At 44.7% G+C, this 23,989-nt stretch overlaps 1 protein-coding gene across 2 annotated transcripts in view; it reads left to right on the top strand.

Annotated features, from left to right (window-relative positions):
- LOC138736058 (derlin-2) overlaps window positions 1-23,989 on the top strand; it is a 34,107-nt gene that overhangs the window by 6,071 nt on the left and 4,047 nt on the right. Inside the window, exons 3-7 of one of the 2 annotated variants that reach the window (XM_069884914.1) lie at window positions 1,091-1,164; window positions 1,384-1,477; window positions 4,920-5,115; window positions 12,551-12,646; window positions 14,509-14,599. In XM_069884914.1, coding sequence (XP_069741015.1) covers window positions 1,091-1,164; window positions 1,384-1,477; window positions 4,920-5,115; window positions 12,551-12,646; window positions 14,509-14,599 — 551 coding nt within the window. The remainder of the gene's footprint in view (window positions 1-1,090; window positions 1,165-1,383; window positions 1,478-4,919; window positions 5,116-12,550; window positions 12,647-14,508; window positions 14,600-23,989) is intronic. The other variant, XM_069884915.1, reaches the window with a different exon arrangement.

Here is a 23,989-nt window from a genome sequence, read left to right as displayed (position 1 = left end):
GGCTCTGTCAGCTGCATCTCTGTCATCCAAGGCAAGCCGTTGTCATCTCCTCCTAATGAGTGTAGGCACAACCTGCTCAACTCTCATCCCAGAATCACCTTTCTCTGCTGTGTCCCCAGTGCAAGTATATCCTTCCTTAACTATGGGCACCAAAACAGCACACTACTCTTGTGGAGTTGTTTTCAAGTTTCCCTACTTGTGTACTCCTCACCCCTTACTATAAAGCCAGCTGTTCCAATCACCATCCAAAATACTTGTTATAGCCACATGATTTGTTTGTGGAATCTACATTTCAAATATTGACGTACATCACAATAACATTTCGGCCCATGAGTCAGTGGCGCCCAGTTTACAGCCGATTAACCTACACCCCTGATACATTTCAAATGGTGGGAGGAAACCGGAGCCCCCGGGAAAACCCAGGCAGACACACAAAGAATGTACAAACTCCTTGAAGACAGCAAGGAATTTGAAACCTGATCACTAGCGCTGTAAAGGCATTGCGTTAACTGTGACGCCAACCGCGCTTGCCCTACGATGGGCTAGAAAGCCCAGATTCAGGTACCGCAACATCTGTAGTCTCATTCTATTTCAAAAATAATCTGTCTTTTACCCCATTTGCTGATCTCTTGCCTGTTTATGGAACGTACCTTTGATCTTTTGCAGACTTTTTAGAGTTTCCTCACAACTTGCTAATCCAACTGCCATCAGAAAATGTGGCTGCAATCCTCTCATCCCCTTGATCCAGGACATTAGTGTTGATCAAAGATAATTAGCTCCCACCAGAAATCCATGTGCACCTCGCTAGTTACTGGTTGCTACTGAAAATATTCAATGTCCCAACTTTCTGTATTCTGTTAGCTAATCTCTCTCTGCTAATAGATTATTCCCCAACCCCATGCACATTTGTGTGAAGCTTTTAATGTGACAATTTATTGAAAGCTTTCTGGAAATCTAAGTACACATCTGCTGATTACCCATTATCTACCCTGTTCATTACAAGCTTGAAGTAACAAATTTGTAACTTTGCCTTGTATAAAATCTGTTTATAATTTTCCATAATGCTAACTTGTGTTTTTTTTCTTTCTAGGTTTGGCGATTAGTTACAAGTTTCCTGTTTTTTGGTACGGTGGGATTTAACTTTTTGTTTAATATGATCTTTCTGTATCCTTTAAACAGTTGTTGGGATAGACAGAAATTTGAGAAAGGCTGCTTTGTGCCACAGACTTGCACTCTTTTCTTTAAGCACTGACTCAACATGGTGTCTGTGTTTGCAACTGCCACAGCCAAAAAAGAATTGGTTTAGGCCACACTCATCCCTCAAAAATGTATTGCTTGGCATGCTTTATTTTTCCACACTTTGCCTTAACGGTGCAACTGCAGATACAGGTATTGTCGGATGCTGGAAGAAGGGTCGTTCAGAGGTCGCGCTGCAGATTTTGTCTTCTTATTCCTTTTTGGTGGATTTTTGATGACTGTATCCTTCAGGCTTTGTTTAATGGCCCATATGCCAATACAGATATTCCCTGACTTACAACCTATGTGACCTATACGCCCAAAAAAAATACTGTATAAATTTTTTAAAATGTATCTATGTAAATATAAAAATTGCACTTGGTCATACGTCAACCAGTGCTAACGGCTGCGTGCATCTGATAGTGGCTGTCGGATGATATGCTGGAATTATGTAGATCACAGCATCTCTCCCAGTTCTCAGGATATAAAGAAAGCTGTACAAATACAGCAGACTGTCAGAAGAGCACAGGGGAGTGGGATCAGTGTGGGGACTACTGATAGAGGGCTAATGGTGGAGCGCGGGGCAGTGGGATCAGTGTGGGGACCGATAATGGGCTAATGGGAGAGTGCGGGGCAGTGGGATCAGTGTGGGGACTGATAGTGGGCTAATGGGAGAGCGCGGAGTAGTGGGATCAGTGTGGGGACTGATAGTGGTCTAATGGGAGAGCGCGGGGCAGTGGGATCAGTGTGAGGACAGATAGTGGACAGTCGGGAGAGCGTGGGGCAGTGGGATCAGTGTGAGGACAGATAGTGGACAGTCGGGAGAGCGTGGGGCAGTGGGATCAGTGTGAGGACAGATAGTGGACAGTCGGGAGAGCGTGGGGCAGTGGGATCAGTGTGAGGACAGATAGTGGACAGTCGGGAGAGCGTGGGGCAGTGGGATCAGTGTGAGGACAGATAGTGGACAGTCGGGAGAGCGTGGGGCAGTGGGATCAGCGTAGGGTCTAATAGCAGGCTGTTGGGAGACCGTGGGGCAGTGGCATTGGGGGAGACAACCAGCTGTTGGGAGAGCACGGGGCAGTTGGATCAGTGTGGGGACATAGCCAGCTGTTGGGAGAGCGGGGGTCAAAGGGATCACGTACATTTTGAGATACAACCCTTCATTCAGAATGGAACTCAGATGCATGTCGGAGAGTATCTGTAATATTACATCTTGCTCTGAATTTACTGTTGTATTATTTATTAACAATACAACACACCATGCCAGTACTCTGTATCAGCTCCAAAGGTGTAGGGGAAAGTCCGCCAGTGTAAAGAGATGAGAGGGAAGGATGAGAAGGGCTGGGAAGCAATGGGTTAAGTGGGGGAAGGGGGTTGGAATGATGGGCTTAAGGAGTTTAGAGATTGCAGTTTCTAAACTAGCCCCTTGCCTGTCTTCCCTCTCCCTCTCCTTTCCACCTGTGCCCTACCAGCCCCCTCTCCCACACCTCTTTACATTGGTCATCTCCACTTGCACTCAGTGCAGCTGCTGACTCACAATGATGGCCATCTCCTTGTGCTGCCTGACCCATCCACCAGAAGAGCACAGGGTTGCAGATGTTGGAATCTTCGGCAAAAGAACCGTGGAGCCACTCAGTGGGTGGGCAAGCATCTGTCGGTCAGTTTCTGGTTGAGATACTACATCAGGACTAGGGGGAAGGGACAGCGTTCCATATGATAAAGGGGAAAGAAGCTGGAGGTGGGGGGAGAGATGATTAGGGTACTGAACAGAAGGTATGAGGTGCAGAGACTGTGGGAGAGACTACTAGGAAGAGAGAGGTGAAGAAAAGTTAGAAAGGAGGGAAGTAGTTAAACGGGAAAGTCTGCAGTCACTGTGACTAGTTTAATACAGAAGAGTGCTGGAGAAACTCAGTAGGTTGCGCAACGTCCATAGGAAGGAAAGATATATAACCAACGGTTTGGCACTGAGCCCTTCATCAAGGTATGAGCAAAAAAAAGCCTGAATAAAAAGGTGGGAGGCGGAGTGAAGAAGGGGCAAGGGGAAGAGCACAGGCCAATAGACCAGTGGGTGGGGGGAGCCGGAGAGAAAAAAAGCTGAGGTGATGGAGAAGAGGGAAGGGGTTGGGGAGTGAGAGGAAAAGAGTCAGAGGCATTGGAAAAGAGAGACAGGGGAAGGGCCGAACGAACGCTGGAAAAGTCGATGTTAATGTCATCCAGTTGGAGAGTTTCCAAACAGAATATTGGGTGCTGTTGCTCCAATTAGCAGGTGGCCATGGCCTGGCTGTGCCTAAGGGCCATGGACCGACATGTCGATGTGGAATTAAAATAGTTGGCCTTTGGGAGGCCTCCCCATTATTGCAGTGGACAGAGCAAAGGTGCTCAACAAAATAATCTCCCAGTCTGTGTCCAGTCTCTATCGGACCATCGGATGCAGGAGATGACGCCTGAAGATTCAGAACCCAGAATGGTGGGGAGGGAGGAGGTGATCCTGGCATCAGACACGTCGTCCCCGCTCCTCTTTCTGCAGGGACCACTCCTTCTTGTCCGCTCATCCATTCCATTAATCCATTAGTGCCTCACCCTGTTACTGCAGGAAATGCTACACTTGTGCCCTCACCTCCCCCCTCACCATCATTTGGATCCCAAACAGTCCTTTCGAGTGCAGCACTTGTGAAGCTGCAAGGGTCATCTACTGCTTTCTATGGACACAATGTGAGCTGCTGAGCTTCTTCAGTTCTTTTGTATGTTAGAGTGCAGGAAAGAGATGGAAGCAGTGGAACCAGATGGGTTGGAGGTTACCTAAAAATTAGAAAACTGTTCATGCCCTTGGGTTTAAGTCTGTCCATGAGGAACATTGTTCTTCCAAGTTTACATTAGCAGTTGATGAGACTGAGAACAGATGTGCCACCGTAGGAATGGGTGGGAGAATTGAAATGGTTGGCGACAGGAAGCTCAGGTTGAGACCCACAAACAGAGTGTGGGTGATTGGCCAAGTGGTCACCCAATCCATGTCTATTCTCACTGACGTGGAGGAGGCCACACCGGGTACCCTGGATGCAGGTAATGTGCAGATAAAGCTCTGCCTCAACTGGAAGGTGTATTGGTGGCCCTGGATGGAGGTGAGGAAGGAAGTGTAGGGACAATATTTCACTTTCTGCAGTTACAGCGGGAAGGACCTTAGGGGTGGAGGGATGGATGAGAAGGGAAGAACGGACCAGGGAGTCAGAGAGTGACATCTCTGTGAAAAGTGGATAGGGGGTGGAGAGGTGAGGGTGTGGCAAGTGGGGTTGTGCTGAAGTTGGTGGAGATGTCGAATGTGAAAGCTGGAGTGGTGGAAAGTGAGAACCAGAGGGTCTTTCTCTGTCCTTGTTCTACCTGGGTGGGGGGAGGGGGGGGGAAGGAGAGGTTGGGTGAGGGCAGATGTATGAGAAATGGGGTGTAGGAGTGGGTTTCTCCATCAGTTTGTTTTTGCTCCAGATTCCAGCATCTCCAGTCTCGTGCCTCTTAATAATACAAGAGTTGCATCAGCATTCTGATTTAAAAAGCAAAGATTTGACATGGTCAAATGTGATGCCAATTGTTATCCCTTTCTTCTCTTCCCACATCCCCATCTGGTTCCACTGTTTCCTGCTGCTTGATTCTGATGCTCTGAGAAAAATTACTTCTCCTTAATTTTGTGCCAGGTCTTTGCCTTGTTTGTCAGTCTGGTGTTCCTGGGCCAGGCCTTCACTATTATGTTGGTGTACATTTGGAGCAGAAGAAATCCTTACGTTAGGATGAACTTTTTTGGACTCCTTAATTTCCAGGCGCCTTTCCTGCCATGGGTGCTCATGGGATTCTCATTGCTACTTGGCAATTCAATCATAGTGGATTTACTAGGTAAGGAAACAGTTCAACACCACTCGTGCTAACATTTTAGCTTTGAATTTCTGTGTCTGCCCATGTCTATCTAATAGTTTAAATTTATCCATTGGAATAATATTGAAAGGAATATTTAGACCAGGTGCTTTTATCGATCTAAATATGTGGTATGTGGGTTCTGTGTAATTTTACTAGCTGATGAGTTATCTGGGCCTGACATCATGTTTTGGAAGATGTTACTAGGTACTTGAACTCAGTGCAGCTGCTGTTTTGGTCGCCATGCAAAAGGAAAGATGTCCTCAAGCTGGAGAGGGTACAAGGATGTTTCCAGGTGTCAGGAGCCTGACCCGTACAGGATTGGGCTTTATTCCTTGCAGTGCAGGAGAATGAGGGGTGAACTCATAAAGGAATACAAAATCATGAGAGGAATAGATCAGCCTTTTGCCTGGAACGGATGAATTGGTAACCAGAGGACATGGGTTGAAGGTGAGGGGGGCCCTTGTGCATATGGTGACCCATCCAGGTTTCCCAGACTCTCATGAGCTGTAGCTTGGGGCTGGTGTTTCCCTGCAGATTCAGTTAAGTGGGGAGTTGCGCAAACAGGGAGAGAGCTTGTTCACCATCCACTAAATGTGCTAGAACATAACATACGAAATAGGACCAGGAGTAGGCCATCTAACCTGTCAAGCTTGCTCCTCCATTCAGTGAGATCATGGCTGATCTGATTGCAGGCTTATCTCCACCTTACCTGCCTTTTCCCCTATCCTTTAATTCCCCTACTATGTAAAAATCTATTTAACTCTGTCTTAAATATATGTACTGAGGTTGCCTCCACTGTTTCAATGGGCAGCAAATTCCACAGATTCACCACCCTCTGGGAAAAGCAGCCCCTCCTCATCTCCATCCTAAATCTACTACCCTGAATCTGCTGTCCCCTAGTTCTAGACTCCCCTACCAATGGAAACAACTTGCCTACCACTATCTGTGCCTCTCATAATTTTATATGCTTCTATAAGATCCCCTTTCATTCTAAATTCCAGCGAGTACAGTCCTAGACGATGATCTCTCATCATAAGCTAACCTCCTCATCTCTGGAATCAACCTGGTGAACCTCCTCCAATCCTTCCACAAATAAGGAGACCAGAACTACATAAAGTTCTTCAGATGCAGCCTCACCAGTACCTTGTACAGTTGCAGCATAACCTCCCAATTCTTAAATTCAGTGCCTCTAGCAATGAAGACCAACATTCCATCTGCCTAAAAACCATTCATTTGTGATTCATGCACAAGTACTCCCAAGTCCTTCAGCACAGCAGCACGCTGCAGTCACTTGCCATTTAAATAATATTCTGATCTTCCATGTTTCCTTCCAAAGTGGATAATCTCCCATTTGCCAACTTTGTACTCCCATCTGCCAGACCCTTGCCCACTCACTTAACCTATCTATATCTCTCTGCAGACTCTCCATATCCTTTGCACAATTTGCTTTTCCACTCGATTTAGTGTTAACAGGAAACTTAGATACACTGCATTCTGTCCGCTCTTTCAGATCATTAATGTATATCATGAACAGCTGCAAGCCTAGCACCGACCCCTGCAACACCCCACTCACCACTGATTGCCAACCATAAAAACCCCCTTGTATCCCAATTCTTTGCTTTCTATTGGTTAACCAATCCTCTAGCCAAGCTAATACATCACCCCCAACTCTAAGCATCCTTACTTTCTGTATAAGTCTTTTACTTGGCACCTTATAGAACGTCTTTTGGAAATCCAAGTAAATGTCTACCTGCTCCCCTCTATCTACTGCACTCGTTATATCCTTAAAGAGCTCCAGTGAATTTGTCAATCAAGACCTGCCTTTGCTGAATCCATGCTGCGTCTGTCTGATGGATCCATTTCACTCCAGATGTCTCGCTATTTCTTCTTTAATGATAGCTTGAAGCATTTTCCCAACTACAGATTATAGTTCCCTGCCTTTTGCCTCCATCTTTTTTTGAATAGCGGCGTAACATTAGTCATTTTCCAGTCCACCTGGACCTATCCAGAGAATTTTGGTAAATTATCACCAAAGCCTCTACTATAACCTCTGCCATTTCATTCAGTACCTTGGGATGCATTCCATCAGGAGCAGGGAACTTAGGTGTATTCCCAGGGTAAGGGGAAGCACCCAACTTTGCATTGTTGTATAATAAATGTTCTTCGTTATCAAAAAAAAAAGGAGCAGGGAACTTATCTATCTTTAGATCCTCAAATTTTCTGAGTACGACCTCTTTAGTGATAGCTATTACATCCAGGTCCTCACCTCCCATTGCATCCATAACATCTATCTTTGGCATGTTCGACGTGTCTCCAATGTGAATACTGACACAAAATAGCCATTCGAGGCCTCAGTCATTTTCTTAATACCCAATATCAATTCCCCCTTCTCATCTTCTGAGGGACCAACCTTCATTTTAGCCACCCTTTTCTGCTTTATAGAATTATAAAAATTTGCATTGTCCGTTTTTATATTTTGTTCTTTCCTTTTCTCATAGTCCACCTTCCCTCTCTTTATTGTTTGCTTTGTGGTTCTTTGTTGCTTTTTAAAGTTTTCCCAATCTTCTACTTTCCCACTGCTCTTGGCTACTTTGTACGCATGAGCTTTTAGTTTGATGCCTTCCTTTATTTCCTTAGTTATCCATGGCTGGCTGTCCCTACTCCTCTTACTGTCCTTGCTTTTAACTGGAATATACTTTAGTTGAGCAACATGAAAAATTTCAGAATCTGATAGAGCCTGCATGTAAAATGTGTAATGGGTCCAGAGGACCCCAAAACCCAGCAGCAATAGAAATTCCTCAAGACAAATAGTTACTTAAACAAAAGTTACTTTTAATTTTCTTTTAACATAAAAACAGGATCATCTCAGGTGAACAGGATCATCTCACACTTATCTCAGGTGAAACATTACTATTGTGACAGAGTAGATAGATATGTTTTTGGGAGATAAATTGGGAAAGGTTTGTTAGAGTAGGTCACATACAAGCACTTTAAAACAGATCTTATTTAAAATACTAGAGCTCTCCCCCATGCTAGACATGTTGGGGCCAACAGTCTTTGCAAAAGCTTTGGAGAGTGCCCAAGAGACTTCACTAATGGATTGTTGTTCACAAAAAGGCAACAGGTGAAAGATCTTGTTGGAGCTGAAGATTATCTGGAGCTGATTTAAGAGGGTCGTGTGGTTTTGCAAGCAGAGAGAGAGAGAGCGAGAACAAGACAGAGATCACTTCTACATTGTTACAGCCAGCAACAGCAACTGGGACTGGAACAGGACAAGCTGGCAAGCTTGTGAAAAACCCCATGTGGAAGACGGGTTGTAAATGCTTGATTCAGCCTGGTCAAAGCCCTTGTGGTTCATGCAAGAGGAGAGGACTGGCTGTCTAATGTTTCACTTGGAATAAGGGAAACAAAAAGGACCTCTGTGGTGACCTGAAAGAAAGAGGTTATCATCTGGAGAACCCTGAAGGGGGAAAGTTTCGTCAGCAAGACACTGAAGTGGCTGGGCGTCCTTTGTAGAACAAATCTCTCTGAAAACCAACAAGATCCTTCCTGAGTGGTAATTATTTACCACCAAACCCTGGTGAATTTTATAAATGTAAAATTCTGTGCACAGTATAAGAATTGCCTGCAACCAGTGAACTTGGAGGAATGAGAAGTGAGATTGGACTGTGAATCAAAGAACTTTTCTGAACTTACACACATATTACATACATATGTGCTTAGAATTATAAGGGGGTTAAATTAGGTTAGTTAAGATAAAGTTTGATTCTGTTTTCATGTTTAAAGATGATTAAAAGCAACTTTTGTTTAAATAACCATTTGTCTTGGTGAATATCTATTGCTGCAGGGTTTTGGGGTCCTCTGGGCTCATAACACTATTAACTTAACTTAACCTAACTTAACTCCCTTTTAATTCTAAGTGCATTTGTATGTAATGTGTGTATAAGTTAAAAAAAGTTCTTGTCATTTTTCAGAGAGAGATTTGTTGCTTGTTGGACACAAACTGATTCCTTCTGATCAGCCACTTCAGTGTCTTGCCGAAGAAACTTGCCCCATCAGGGTTTTCCAGATGATAACCTTTCTTTCAGGTCACCACAGAGTTCATTTTCTATTTCCCTTATCTCAGGTGAAACATTATACAGCCAGCCATCTCCTCTTGTATGGACCACAAGGGCTTTGAACTGGCTGAGCTAAGAACTCACAATCTGTCTTCAAGTCTTCAAAATGGGATTTCAAACAAGCTTGTCATGTTCCAGTACCAGGTGCTGCTGCTGAACTGTCTCTCTCTCTGTCTCTCTCTGAGTAAACCACATGACCCTCTTAGAACAGCAAACTACTTTCAGACAGACCCAATCTTCCGAGTCTGTTCATCTGTTGCTTTCCAAAACAATAATCTATTACTCCACAGCATGACCAATTAACACCTACTTATGAAGTCTCTATAGGCATTTTTCCAAGTTTTTGCAAAGACACTCGGAGCCTGGACTGTCTGGCTTGAGCAGAGTTCCAGCATTTTAAATGAGATCTATTTTGGTGTTTGTTTGTGACCTACACAAAAAAACTAAAATTTATCTCCTTTAAAACATATCTATATACAATATAAAGTATAACCGAATCCATCACAAATGCCTCTCCCATTTCTGTTTGTTTGCTTCGCTAGATATGTCTAGCCTAACCTTAAGCTCAGTCCTTAAACAAGTGTCTCCTACTTATTTGTCCCCATTTTTCCTTCATTGGAATTACGATTTGTTCCTTTTAACTTTTCAGTTTTGGCTGATACCCCTCCTTTATGGTTTCATTTTGCACCTAATGATGGGGCTGTTTACATTTCCATCAGTTGCCCCTTCCAGACATAGTCACTAACTCACAGAGAATGAAAACAGGCTCTTTGGCCTAATCTGCCCACGCCAACCAGAATGTCCCATGCACACGAGTCCCACATGCCCATATTCCTCTAAACCCATCCGATCCATGTATTCGTCCATTTTTTTAAAAACATTGCAATAATATCTGCCTCGGCCACCTCCAGCAGCACATTAAATGCACCCAGCATCCTCTGGGGGAAAAAAAAAGTTACACCTCAGGTTCTTGTAAGTCTCTGCCACGTCACCTTAAACCTATGTCCTTTGGTTACTGAATCCCATGCTCTGGGCTAAAGACTCTGATCTATTCATAGAACATTACAGCACAGTACAGGCCCTTCAGCCCATGATATTGTGCTGATCCATATATATCTACCAAAAAAACTAAACCCTCCCTGCCTCATAACATTCTATTTTTCTTTCATCCATGTGCCTATCCAGGATTCTCTTAAATGCCCTTATTGTTCCAGCCTCTACCACCACACCTGGCAAGACATTCCAGGCACACACTACTCTGTATTAAAAAAAACCTTGTCTCCCGTAAACTTCACTTTGTATAGCCGTCCTCTGGTGTTTCCTACTCCCTGTGGCTGTCTATCTTACCTATGCTTCTCATAATCTTGTGGACCTCTATAGTCACCTCTCATCCTTCTTTCCTCCAAAGAAAAAGCCCCAGCTCTGCTAACCTTGCCTCATAAGACTTATTTCCCAATCCAGACAACATCCTGGTAAATCTCCTCTGCACCCTCTCCATAGCTTCCTATAATGAGGTGACCAGAACTGAACACCATATTCCAAGTGTGGTCTCGCCAGAGATTTGTAGAGTTGCCACATGACCTCAACTAATGAAGCCCAGCATCCTATAGGCTTTCCTAACTGTTCTATCAATCTGCACAGCAACCTTGAGAAATCCACACTGTTAAGTATCTGACCATCAACCCTGTACTCACCCTTCGGGTTTAATCTTCCCAAATGCATCACCTCCCACTTACCTCGTTGAACTCCATCTGCTACCTTTCTATTCAACTCTGCAACCTGTCTATATCCTGTTGTAACCTACATCAGCCTTCAACACTATTCGCAACACCTCAACCTTAGTATCACCCACAAACCTATTGACCCATCCCTCTACTTCTTTGACAAGGTCGTTTATTTAAAAAATCTCAAAGAGCAAGGGTCCCAAAACAGATCCCTGTGGAACTCCACTAGTCACTGACCTCCAGGCAGAGTACATTCCATCTACTACTGCTCTGCTTTCTACAGGCAAGCCAATGCTGTATCCACACAGCCAGGGATCCCATGCTTCATGACTTCCTAAATTGAGTCTCTCATGTGAATCCTTGTCAAGTGCCTTGCTAAAACTCAGCAAGTCATGCAGAATTCTTTATGTAGCAAAGATAAAGATGCAAAACCAATGTTTTGGGCTTGAGCCCTTTATCAAGGTATGAGCAAAAAATGGGCAAGTTCCTGAATTAAATGGGGGGTGGGGGGAAGGGGCACAGGCCCATAGGCAAGAGGTCATAGGTGAATATGGGTGGGAGGGCAGAAGAGAAAAAAGCTGGGAAGGATTAGATGGAGGGAATAGCTCTCTAAATGGAGAAGGAAGGGGATGGAGAGCTGAAGGAAAGGAGTCTGAGGGATGAGGAAGAGAGGGAGACCCTCGCAGACACCAGAGAGGTCGATATTAATGCCATTCGTTTGGAGATTACCCAATCGAAATATTAGGTGTTGCTCCTCCAATTTACAGGTGGCCTCAGCTTGGCAGTGCATGAGGACATGGACAGTCATGTTGGTGCAGGAGTGGGGTGCGAAATTGAAATGGTTGGCCAATGTAGACCCCGCCAATGCTGCAGACAGAACAAAGGTGAAAGCAATGAAACCCCAGTCCGCATCCAGTCTCTCTGATGTAGAGAAGGCCACAATGGATGCAATAGATGACCCCTTGAAGATTCACAAATGAAGTGTTGCTTCATTTGGAAGGACTGTTTGGGGCCCTGAATGGTGGTGAGTGAGGAGGTGTGGGGACAACTGCAGCACTTCCTGCGGTCACAGGTTATATACAAAAGGGGCAATTGGTGGAAGAGAAAGACTGGTCTGCATTTCATTTAAAGTCCTTTATCGAGTCTTCTACCAGTGCTCAGTTTGGATTCACCAGCACCCCAATGATTACCCTACCACTGGTCAGTTTGGATTCACCAGCACCCCAATGATTACCCTACCACTGGTCAGTTGGGGTTCACCAGCACCCCAGTGACTACCCTACCACTGGTCAGTTGGGGTTCACCAGCACCCCAATGACCACACTACCACTGGTCAGTTGGGGTTCACCAGCACCCCAGTGACTACCACTGGTCAGTTGGTGTTCACCAGCACCCCGTCTCCACCCTAACACTGGTCAGTTTAGTCCCACCAGGAGCACTCACTCCCAAAACTCATGACAGGCTTTGCCCAAAAATGACAATGAATTCCAGAGTGACCATCCATGCCCTCGAAGTGACGTTTGACTTGAGTGTGTTTTGAATTGAAGTGAGGAATGTTCCTTTGTCCACAAGGTCAGACTGGGGGAGAGCACCGCAGTGTTTGTTTTCAGTCACAGCTCTGGCTGGTGAAGCAGAACTTTGACAAGATGGTGGCAGGGTCAACACATGGTAAGTCACAGTTGTGCCAGACAATGACCAGGTCTAACATGAACATCTCATCACCTTTGATAAAAGCTTTACTGAACTAGCCATAGTAACCACAAACCCCAAAATACTTGGATGTTCAAAAGTTCCTTTTATTGTCACGTAATAATATACTAAAAATGTGATACACTGCACATGATGTGCTTCACCCTTTGTCTGCCGCAAGGCCATCAAAGAGTCACCATGAGAAAAAGAAGCAAAAGAGTCCCTACAGAGCCGCTGGGTGTCTGTGGATTTGCCTTCAGCACTCTGGCAGCCTCTGCAAATGCACAGACATCCACTCAAACCATTGGCAACCCAGACTCCCAATCCAAATCTTCGATCTGATCAGGGAGACTTCAGCGCCCGAGGTCCTTTGGGATCCCTTCTTGCCCTCAGCACCCTCTCAAATCCCGGTTCCGATACCTGTTCCAGTCTCCAGCAGCCTGCACCCTGTAAGTGACCATAAGTCTCGAACTGCCTGCAACTTGTGTGGGTTGGTATTCAGAAATGTGATGCAATTCTGTCAACTTGCTAGAACAATGCTGAGGAGCATCATCTTCGTACAGAGGGTGGTGAGACAGGCACAATTGCCATGTTTACCATAGTGCTCTATTGCATCGATTTGAAAGCCAATAAGACTGGTATGTGGATAGGAATGGTTAGAGGGACTTGGGACCAGCTGAAATGGGCAACTTGGTCAGCTGAAGGGCCTGCGTCCATGCAGTGGAGCCAGCTCTTTAAAAGTACAATATTTACCCTTGTTTTTGTAAATTAACTGTTTCACTGCTGCATTTTCCTGCGTTGCAACAGCAACTTAACCAGAGTCATTCTTTAGTTGTGAAGTATTTTCGTGCATCCCAAGGACACAACAATCACCTGCATTAATGTAACTTAGTTTTGCATTGCTCTGTGTGTAGCACTGTCTTCAATAGATTATTGCTTATTGTAAATCAGTCTTAGTTTGTAGTCACTACCATTGTGCATTAAAAATGATGAAAACCTGGTGGGATGGGTTAGGCCACTCTCCCTGTCTTCTGGCCCCTGCACCTCTCTCCATGCCCCACATTTCCACCCAGCCTTCCCAGCTCAATAGTCCGTCTAATCACTTGTCCCTGGAAACTGCAACAGCTCCTGATCCTGGAAGCAGCTGCACCTCCTGGATTTTATTAACCATTTGGACTGTTTTCCTGATCTAAGCTGCTTCCCAGGACCTTGTAATAATCCAACATCTAATGGTCTTGGATCATTGAACAGCCTTGTAGTGAGCTGCCAATTCCCTATCCCTCAAGGCTCCCATACTGCAAGCACGCCCACCCATACTGCTGAATCTCAGATTTCCTTTCCAGCTCTCTGACAGCATTGCCTCCCGGATCTGATGGCAAAACAAGCTGGAACGAAGCCAATTACTGTGAGGATCTTGATGGTGCAGATCAGTAAAAATACTGCTTTCAATCTCAGGGGAATCGGATAGCAAAAGAAGCAGATTTGGTCAATGTGTATTTCCAAAACAAAAGTAAGATCTCCTTTTCCGTGAAGGTATCCTAGTTTGGATTGTACAGTCAGAATGATTAAAAACACATTCATCAGTAACATTCAAACGTGTTTGTTATTGGATAAAAGTTGAACAGGCAAAACCTGCAGGGTTATTAGGAAAAGAGTATCTCAATGACTGAGACCAATTGTGCTTTCAACGAGCTAGTAAGCAGTAATGGGCTCAATGGCTCCTGTGGTGTGTGGTTCTAGGAGGCCTGAGAGATGAAGATAATGCTAAGAAAGTGTTGTTTGGAAACATGGTACTGCTGCCTTCTGCTCTGCTGAATTTGCCTGGTTATGTTTCACTTCAGGAATTGCTGTGGGCCACATATATTATTTTCTGGAAGATGTATTTCCAAACCAACCTGGAGGGAGACGGCTGCTCAGGACTCCAAGTATTTTGTAAGTTTTATCAATTATTGAAAGTTTCAAAACAGGTATCAGGGCAATTGCACAGAATCCCTCTGAGTGCACAGTCACATCCCAGCTGTGGCATTTGGTGGCAATTGCTACTGAACCATTCAATCCAATCTGCCTTTCTCTCTTGATATATGTGATGATAAAATTCACTGAAGACATTGCGTTTATGCACCCAGTCAAAGTGGGTTACCGTCTGTGGGAAGAGAGACACAAATCGATTTGATGAGGAGACCCGTCATAAAAGGAAAAGAGAGAAAAAGTTAGTTTTAAGTCACAGCGAATGTGCATAGGACAAAGGGAAGATTTTTGATGATGTGAGGCCAGGGTTGTTATGGGGATAAGTTGCCCACTTGATGGGCAGTGAGAGAGTGGGAATATCAACAGGGGATTATAAACATTTCTGAAATGTAGGGCTGTGGGACACATACAGTAGATTACTCTGTCTCAGAGAGGCTGACCCATCATTGTGTCCCAGAGTGATCCAAACATCCAGTCAGTCACTGTCCCAGTGAGCGACTGAGCTGTGTCTCATCGGACACTCCATCCCAGAGACTGATCCACGTGTCTAGTTGGTCACTCATCACAGAGACTGATCCTCATGTCCAGTTGGTCACTCTGTCCCGGGGATTGATCCATGTGTCCAGTTGGTCATTGTGTCCCAGAGAGAGATTGATCCACGTGTCCAGTTGGTCACTCTGCCCCAGAGGCTGATCTCTGTGTTCCAGAGAGAGACTGATCCATGTGTCCAGTGGATCACTGTGTCCCAGAGACTGATCCACTTGTCCAATCGGTCACTGTCCCAGTGAGAAACTGAGCTTTGTGCCTTGTCAGTCACTCTGTCCCAGTCTTGTGGGAACTCCTTCCATCCTCCTGCTCTATAGTTGCCATGTGTTTTCTTGTTCTACTCGTTGGTATTCTCTGCAGTTCTTCTTCCTGCTCCTTCCAAATCCACCCCTGGACTGCAGAAGGAGTCTGACGCTAAGGTAGATCTCAGTCAGCAAGAGGGTGACAGTTGAAGGCACATTAATAAAAGTATAGAGGTGATGTAACAAATCATTCCTGATTGTGTTAAACCATGGAACAGACTCGATGACAGGTTACCTGCTCCCACTTCCAATTCCTGGAATTGTCGGGGGTGGGGGGGGGGTTCACAGTATGGTAACCAGCCAATCAGCCTAATTGGTCCAAGCCAAGCAAGATTTCTGCTGAAATGGTTCGAATGCTTGTGTTTGTTTCATCATCTCCCTCTAAATCTTTCCTATCCAAACACCAGTCTGAATGTCTCTGCACATTGTATTGTCCCCTCATCTACCACTTCCTCTGACAGCTCATTCCACACACCCAACCTGCATGAAAATATGGCCCTCTTAAATCTTTCCCTGTAGTTTTAGACTCCCCGACCCTGCGAAACAGACTTCACGTATCTTCATCCCTCATTGTATACACCCCTGAGTCTACTCACTCCAGGGACAAAGGTCCCAGCTGATCCAGCTTTCTTTTATACCCAAGCCCTCCAGTCCAAGGCGCACCCTTGTGAATCTTTTCTGTACCCTTTCCAGTTAAGTGGCACCCTTCCTGTAATTGTGCAACCAGAACTTCACACAATGCTCCAAATGTGGTCTCACTGATATCTTGTACACATGTAACATGGCGTCTCAGCTCCTGGACTCCGTGCAGTGACTGCCAAAGGCAAGTGAGCAAAACACCTCCTTCACCACTTTGTTCTTCCTTGTTCAGACAACTATGTACTTATACCCCGGGATCTCTCTGGTGCATAACATTCTCCAGGGTCCAAAATTTGACAACTTTTTGTTTGACTTGTCAACATGTATTGTCTCATACTTATGTTAAATTCTATCTCCCATTCCTTGGCCCACTTCCCAGTTGATCTGGACCTTGGATATTAGTTCTTCACCATCCACTATACTATCTATTTTGGTGTCATTTGAAAATGTACGAACTACATAGTTATCTGAATCATTAATATATATGGCAAACTATGGACCCAATACTCTCCCCTGCAGCACACCCCTGTTCACACGCCTCCAGTTAAAAAACCAAGCCTCTGACTCCTCCCACTAAGCCAATGTTCAATCAGATCAGCCTACCAGGAGGGACCTTGTCGAAGGTTTTGCTAAAGTCCATGAACACAGTCTGCTGGAGGAAGTTGGTGGGTTGAGTCGCAGCAGTGAGAGAGGACCAGTGAAGGTTTCATCCGAGCTCATCATCGGGATGGGATGTAGGGAGAAGAATCTGGTGTAGAGGATGGGGTGGCTCCTTGCACAATGCAGAACTCGGCAACTTTTATCAACTTTGCTGGTAAGCTCCACCCTGTTCTGAAATCCTCTGGGACCATTTCTCGCACTTCTTTCCTTTCTAGGAGATAAGCTAGAGGACATAGAACACTGCAGCACAGTTGTGCCGACCCATATATTCCTTAAAAAAACCTAAAAATAAAATAGTAAACCTTCCCTAGCCTGTAACCCTCTAATTTTAATTTTCTTCCGTCCCTGTGCCTAAGAGTCTTTTAAATGCTCCCAATGTTTCAGCCTCCACCACCACCCCGGCAAAGCATTTCAGGCACCCACAACCCTCTGTGTATATTAAAAAACTTACTCCTGATGTCTCCCCTAAACTTTCCTCCCTTCACTTTGTACACATGCCCTCTGGTGTTTGCTAATCCTGCCCTGGGAAACAGGTGGTGACTGTCCACCCTGTCTACTCAATCTTGTAGACCTCTATTAAGTCTCCTCTTATCCTTCTTCTCTTCAAAGAGAAAAGTCCCATAAGACTTATTTTCCAATCCAGGCAACATCCTGGTAAATCTTCTCTGCACCTTCTCCATAGTCTCCACATCCTTCCCATGATGAGTTGACATTATGTACTGTATATACACAGTATAAACTCCCAACTCCCACAGGTACCTTGATTATACTTCTCCCACCTGGTATCCTGTATTTTTCACTCAGTTTCTCCACCTTCATAGCATCTGCTCTCAGGATGAGGCCTTCATTCCAGCATGTCTGAAATTACCTCCTTTTACACACAACATAGCTTCCCCTCTGCTGTGGACATATGCCACATTTCCTCTGTCTCCAGTGTTCCTCCCTTCCCCACCGCCCCCACTCCAGACAGAACAGAGACAGGGAGGGGTAAAGCACGAAAATCTGCAGGCACCGAGGTGTTTTTAAAAAAATATTAAATAATTGAACAACACAATTATTCAATGTACAACATAATTAAAATAAAAAGGAAAAAATGTCCAAATATGAGCACAATTCAAAAACCCAGAGCACTTTGGTATAAAAGCGTAACATCAAAAAAATCCCAACCCAAAGGAGAAAAAAAGGAAAAAAAATGAAATTATAAATTCTTTTCAAGAAAATTATAACATTTATTTTTATAAAAAAGGTTTACAATTCTCTTTCCTTCTCCATCTCTAATAATTTTGTGTTTACATTATTCACAGTTGAACAAAAGTTATTTATATTATCAAAATCAAAAGAAAGAAAGAAAATCCCAAACATAAAAAACCTTATATATCGAAACCCTGACCACTAAGCAAGGTTTTACAAGGGAATCAGGTGACATGAAACCAGAACTAGAGAGCATAGCATCAGAGCATCTAAACACCCAAATTCTATAGGTAATGATAATAGTCTATAAATGGGCCCCAGGTCTTTAGAAGTTAATATTTGAATCTTTAAAGCCAGGGATCTGAGATGAATAAAATGTCTAACTTGTAAATTCCGCCAGTTGTTCAAAGAAAGCATTTAATACCTAATCTATGCCAGTCCTTAAAATCAGTATTGAAGAAAGAAGGTTGAAAAAAATGGTTAGATGTAATAGAGCTGGCAAGAGAAAAACTCTGAAATCCAAAACAACTTTCTAAATTGTGCCCATATTCTCCAACTATGTTTCATTATCGGGTTATCAGTCAGTTTATATAAAGAAAGAGGTTAAAAAAGACCCTAGAATTGCCAACATAGGGGTGTTTTTGGTAAAATTCATTTCATTACCACCCATGAAGGGCAGTCAACTAATTTATCGAAATGTAACAAAAGAAGCAAATTCCATATATTGACCACCCAATAATAAAATCTAAAATTAGGAAATGCCAGTCCACCATTCCTTTTATTTTTTTGAAGATGAGCTTTATTTAAGCGAGGGTGTTTTCCTTGCCATATGTAGGAAGATATAAACGAATCACGTAAATCAGAAAATGATTTGGGAATGAAAATTGGTATTGATTGAAGAGATACAAAAATTTAGGTTAAAAGTTCATTTTAATAGAATTAATACTTCCAATCATGGAAATGGATAAAGGTGACCATCTCGATAGCAATAATTTAACTTGATTAAATAATACTGAAAAATTTCCTTAAAAACGTGTTTATAACTCCTAGTAATTGTAATATGAAGATAGGTAAATTGATCCTTCACTATCTTAAAATGTAAATTAGAATATCTTGATATAGAACCATATAAAAGTAATAGTTCACTTTTATGCAGATTCCATTTATACCCAGAGAACTGACTAATATGAGAAAATAAAGTTAATATGCTTGATAAATAAATGTGTGGATTGGATATAAAAAGCAAAATATAATCTGCATATAAGGAAACTTTGTTCTCAATGCCATTCCTATGAATCCCTATGAAATTTCCACTTTCACAAAGAACAATTGCTAGAGGTTCTAGTACCAGGTCAAAAGGCAAAGGACTTAAACCTTAACAAGAACCCTGGTGAAAATTAAAAGGTTTTGATTGCTGTGAATTAGTAAGAATTGAGGCAGTAGTTCATAAATATAATAATTTAACATTGCCCAAAATTAAATTTTTCCAAAGTGGTGAATAAGTAACCCCATTCCACCCAATCAAAAGCCTTCTCGCATCTAATGCAAGAACACATTCAGGGGCAGGAGTTGAAGGAAAATATAAAATATTCACTAACAATGTATATTGAATTAAGAATAATGATACTGAATAAAACCAGTTGGATCTTCAGAAATAATTAATGGTAAAATATTCTCCTATCTATGGGCCAATATTTTGGACAAAATCTTCATATCGTGCAAGTATTGCACCTCCTGTGGCCACAGGGAAAGGTGCTGGAGGGGGATTGGTGGGGAGGAATGATTACACTCCAGATCTTCAAAAATGTTCGCTTTCTTCCACAAACGTGGCTTCCCCTCCACCACCATCAACTCGGCCCTCACCCGCATCTCCTCCATTTTTTGCTCATCTACCCTGGCCCCCTCTGTCCCCAGACATAACAAACATAGAACCCTCCCCCCCCCCCCACCCCCCAATCCTCACCTACCACCCCATCAGCCTCTGCATTCAATTCATCCTCCGGAATTTCCGGCCCTTACAACAGGATCCCACTACCAGACACATCTTCCCCTCTCCTCTCTGCCTTCCTTAGGGACTGCTCCCTCCATGACTCCCTCATGCATTCATCCCTCCCCACCGATCGCCTCCCCTATTCCTTTCCCTGTGGCCACAGGAGGAGGAACATATGCCCCCCACCTCCTCCCTCGCCTCGGTCCAAGGCTCCAAACAGGCCTTTCAAGTGAAGCATCACTTCACCTGTGTATCCACAGGATTGACTTACTGCATCCAGTGCTGCCTTTGTGGCCTTCACTACATCAGGGAAACTTGGCAAAAATTGGTAGATGGCATCTTCACTCCATCCGTTACAGTAACAGAGACCTCCCAGTAGCCACCCATTTCAGTTTTGTGTCACACTCCCACATTCACATGTCTGCCCATGGCCTCATAAACTGTCCCACCAAGACCACCTGCAGATTGGAGAATCAACACCTGATTTTCAATCTGGGCACTCTCCAGCCAGATGGCATTACAAGAACTTTTCCAATTTCTGCTAACCTGCTCTTTCCCCTTACTCCTTCCCATCCCCTTTCCAGTTCTCCTCCCTCCCTTCACTCAGCCATCCCTCCTCCCTTTGATCTCTGCTGTCCCCTCCTTCCCTTCTCCACCTATCACCTCCTGACTTTGCGACCACATCTTCTCCCCACCCCTACTCTTTTGTTTGGACGCCTGCCGACATTTTCCCAAACCTTGATGAAGGGCTCAGGCCCGAAACGTTGGTTATATATTTTTACATTTGCTTTTTAAGGATACTGTTTGACCTGCCGAGAACAGAGACCGGGTTCTTCTTGTCCTTATCTTTCACCCCACCAGCCTCCACGTCCAACACATCATCCTCCGTCACTTCCGCAACTGGAATTCGACCCCACCACCAGGCACATCTACCCTTTCCACCCTCTAATGGGATCAGTTCCTCCGTGACTCCCTTGTCCACTCATCCCTCCCAGTGATCCCTGGTACTTTCTGTGACCCCTAGTACTTCCCCTCCAAATACAGACGTGTAACCCTTCCTGTTACACCTCCTCCCTCATTACTCACCAAGGTCCCAAACAGCCTGATTTTCAACACTCCTTATGAAGGGCTCAGGCCTGAAACATCAGCTGCCCATTACTTCCTATGGACACTGCGTGACCTGCTGAGTTTCTCCAGCATTTTGTGTGCTGAACTCATCCACTCTTCCCTTTGGTTCTTTCCCCTCCCCCCCTTGGTCCCACCTGGTCTCTCTTTACCCCACCTTCTTTATTGGTCAGATCCCAGCATCGGCAGCCTTTGTCTCCAATCCCCCCCACTCCCCTGCTGAGTGGCTCATCTTCCACCATGTGACTCCTCTCTCTCCCTTTGCCTGGCACCTGCTCCTCCTCTGCCCCTGTCCATCTTGTTTTACCATGATAGAAAGGGCTTGGGGGAGGGGGGGTATGGACCAAATGCAGCAAATGGGATTAGCCTGGATGCCAAATGGTTTGGCATGGATGAGTTGGGCCAAAGGGCCTGGTCTGTGCTGTACAATTCTTTGCCTCACCCCCATTTCCCAATCTCTGCCCTCTGAACGTTGCTCTTCTCCACATCCCCGATCTTGATAAAGGGTCTCGTCTCGAAACATTGACCATTCTTTTTCTCCCAGAAATGCTGCTCAACACCCAGGTTCCTCCAGCAGGCTGTTTAGCTTCAGATTCCACCATCTGCAGTCTCCTGTATGTCTCCATTTAGACTACATCCACTACCCTGCCCTTGCCAATCTCCTCAGTGACCACTTCAACAATAACGGCAGATTTGTGATTTCCCACATGCCAAGCCCTGCCAACTTTCCCCGAATTAGTCACTCAGGATCATCCTTCAGTCAGTTTCCCAACACAGTGGTCAGGCTCACGGCCGGTAGTTCAGAATCCAACCATTCTTAAAGAAAGGTGCAAAATTAACCCTCCTCCACCCCCTCCAGTCTTCCAGTGCCCCACCGATGCCTAACAATAACACCAATAGCTTGGCCCCAGCAATTTCTTCTCCAGTTTCCAACAATGTATGAGGATACACCTGGACAGCCCCTGGGATTAATCTACCTTAATATGATTTAGGACAGTTAGCAACTTCTATTTTGTTGTCTGAGACATCATTGCACATCTGCCTTACTTGACCTTCCCAAAGTAAATGCAAAAAAGTATTCTTTCAAGCCTGCACCCATCCCTGCAGACTCCACTCACAGATGACCACGCTGATCATTAAGGGACCAACTTTCTCCCGAGTTGCCCTTTTGCACTTCGACAGTCTGCTGGGATTTCCTTTACTGTGTTTGCCAGAGCATCCTGACATCCTCCTTTTGCCCTCCTGATTTCCCTCTGAAGTCCTCCTTCATTTTTTTTAATTGCTCAGGATATTTGCTTGATCCCAGCTTTCTGTCCATGAAATACATCTCCTTTCATGGCTGGAATCATACAGCACATAAAAAACACGAACGTCTGCAGGCACCATTATTGAAGTAAAGACACAATGCTGTAGAAACTCATCAGGTCAAACAGTGTACTTTATGTAGCAAAGATAAAGGTATGTCACCAACTTTTTGGGCTTGAGCCCTTTATCAGGGTATGAGCAAAGGGTCCATCTGACTCCCTTGTCCATTCACCCCTCCCCACCAATTACCACCCCCCCGGCACCTTCCTCCGTGACCGCAGGAAGTGCCACACGGGTGCCCACGCCTCCTCCCTCACTGCCATTCGAGGCCCCAAACAGTCCTTCCAAGTGAAGCAACACTTGTGATGTGCGGGAGTCATCTACTGCATCTGGTGCTCCCTTTGTGGCCTTCGCTGCATCAGAGAAACTGGACACAGACTGAGAGATTGCCTTATTGAACAACTTCATTCTGTCTGGATCAACGACAGGGATCTTGCTGTAGCCATTTAAATTCTGCACCCTACTCCGGTCCTTGGCCTCGTACTGTCAAACCAAGACCACCCATAAATTGGAGGAGCAGCACCTGATTTTCCATCTGGGCACTCTAACCAGATGGCATTAATGTCAATTTCTCCAGTTTCTGCTAGCCCACTCCTTTCTCCCTCTCTTCCCCATCCCTCTGCCTTTCCTCCTGCTCTTCACCCCCTTCCCTCTCCATTCACAGACCCATCTCCCTTCACCTCCCCTTTTTGCTAATGTGCCCTCCCTCCCTTATCCACCTATGGTCTCCTGCCTGTGGGACTGTGCTCCTCCCCTCCCCCCAGCATGTTGGGGTCTGGTGCAAAACATTTTGCTCATACCTTGATGAAGGGCTCAAGCCTGAAACATTGGTCATGTATCTTTGTACATAAAGTACACAATTTAACCTGCTGAGTTTTTCCTGCATTGTGTTTTTACAGCACATAATGCCCTTCAGCCCATCTTGTCAATACCAACCATTATGGTATTCTGGGCTAATTATATTTGTCTGGTCTTGGTCTGTATCCCTCCAACCTCCTCCTTTCCATAAACCATTGATGTAGTGGTTAGCTCAACATTATTACAGAGCTAGTGACCCAGTTTCGAATCCAGCGCTGTCTGTAAGGTGTTTGTACATTCTCCCCATGTCTGCGTGGGTTTCCTCTGTGTGCTCTGTTTCCTCCCATCCTTCAAAGCGTCTGGAGCTATAGGTTAATTGGATGTATTTGGATGAATGTGGGCCTTTAGGCCAGAGGCCCTGTTATTGGGCTGTATGTCTAAATTTTAAATGTAATATTGAGTGTTTCAGACCTCCACACCCTCTGATTTGCCTCTGTCTCTCCTCCACTGAACTCACTTTAACATCTATATAAGACTCCATTTTCCCATCTGCCTCTCTATTGCTGTGTGCCCCACCGGTGCCAGACAGTTTAACCCCAATCTAAGTAGTGCCAGAATATTAGTCCTCCTCCCTGTAGTACAGGTCCCACCTGCCCTGGAAGAGACCCCAATGATTCATGTACCTGAAGCCTGCCCTCCTGCACCAGCTCTTTGGCCACACATTTATCCTTGCTATCT

The sequence above is a fragment of the Narcine bancroftii genome, chromosome 6 (genome assembly GCF_036971445.1).
Source record: "Narcine bancroftii isolate sNarBan1 chromosome 6, sNarBan1.hap1, whole genome shotgun sequence".
NCBI classification, from domain to species: Eukaryota; Metazoa; Chordata; class Chondrichthyes; order Torpediniformes; family Narcinidae; genus Narcine; species Narcine bancroftii.
This window is presented reverse-complemented; position numbering and strand designations above follow the sequence as displayed.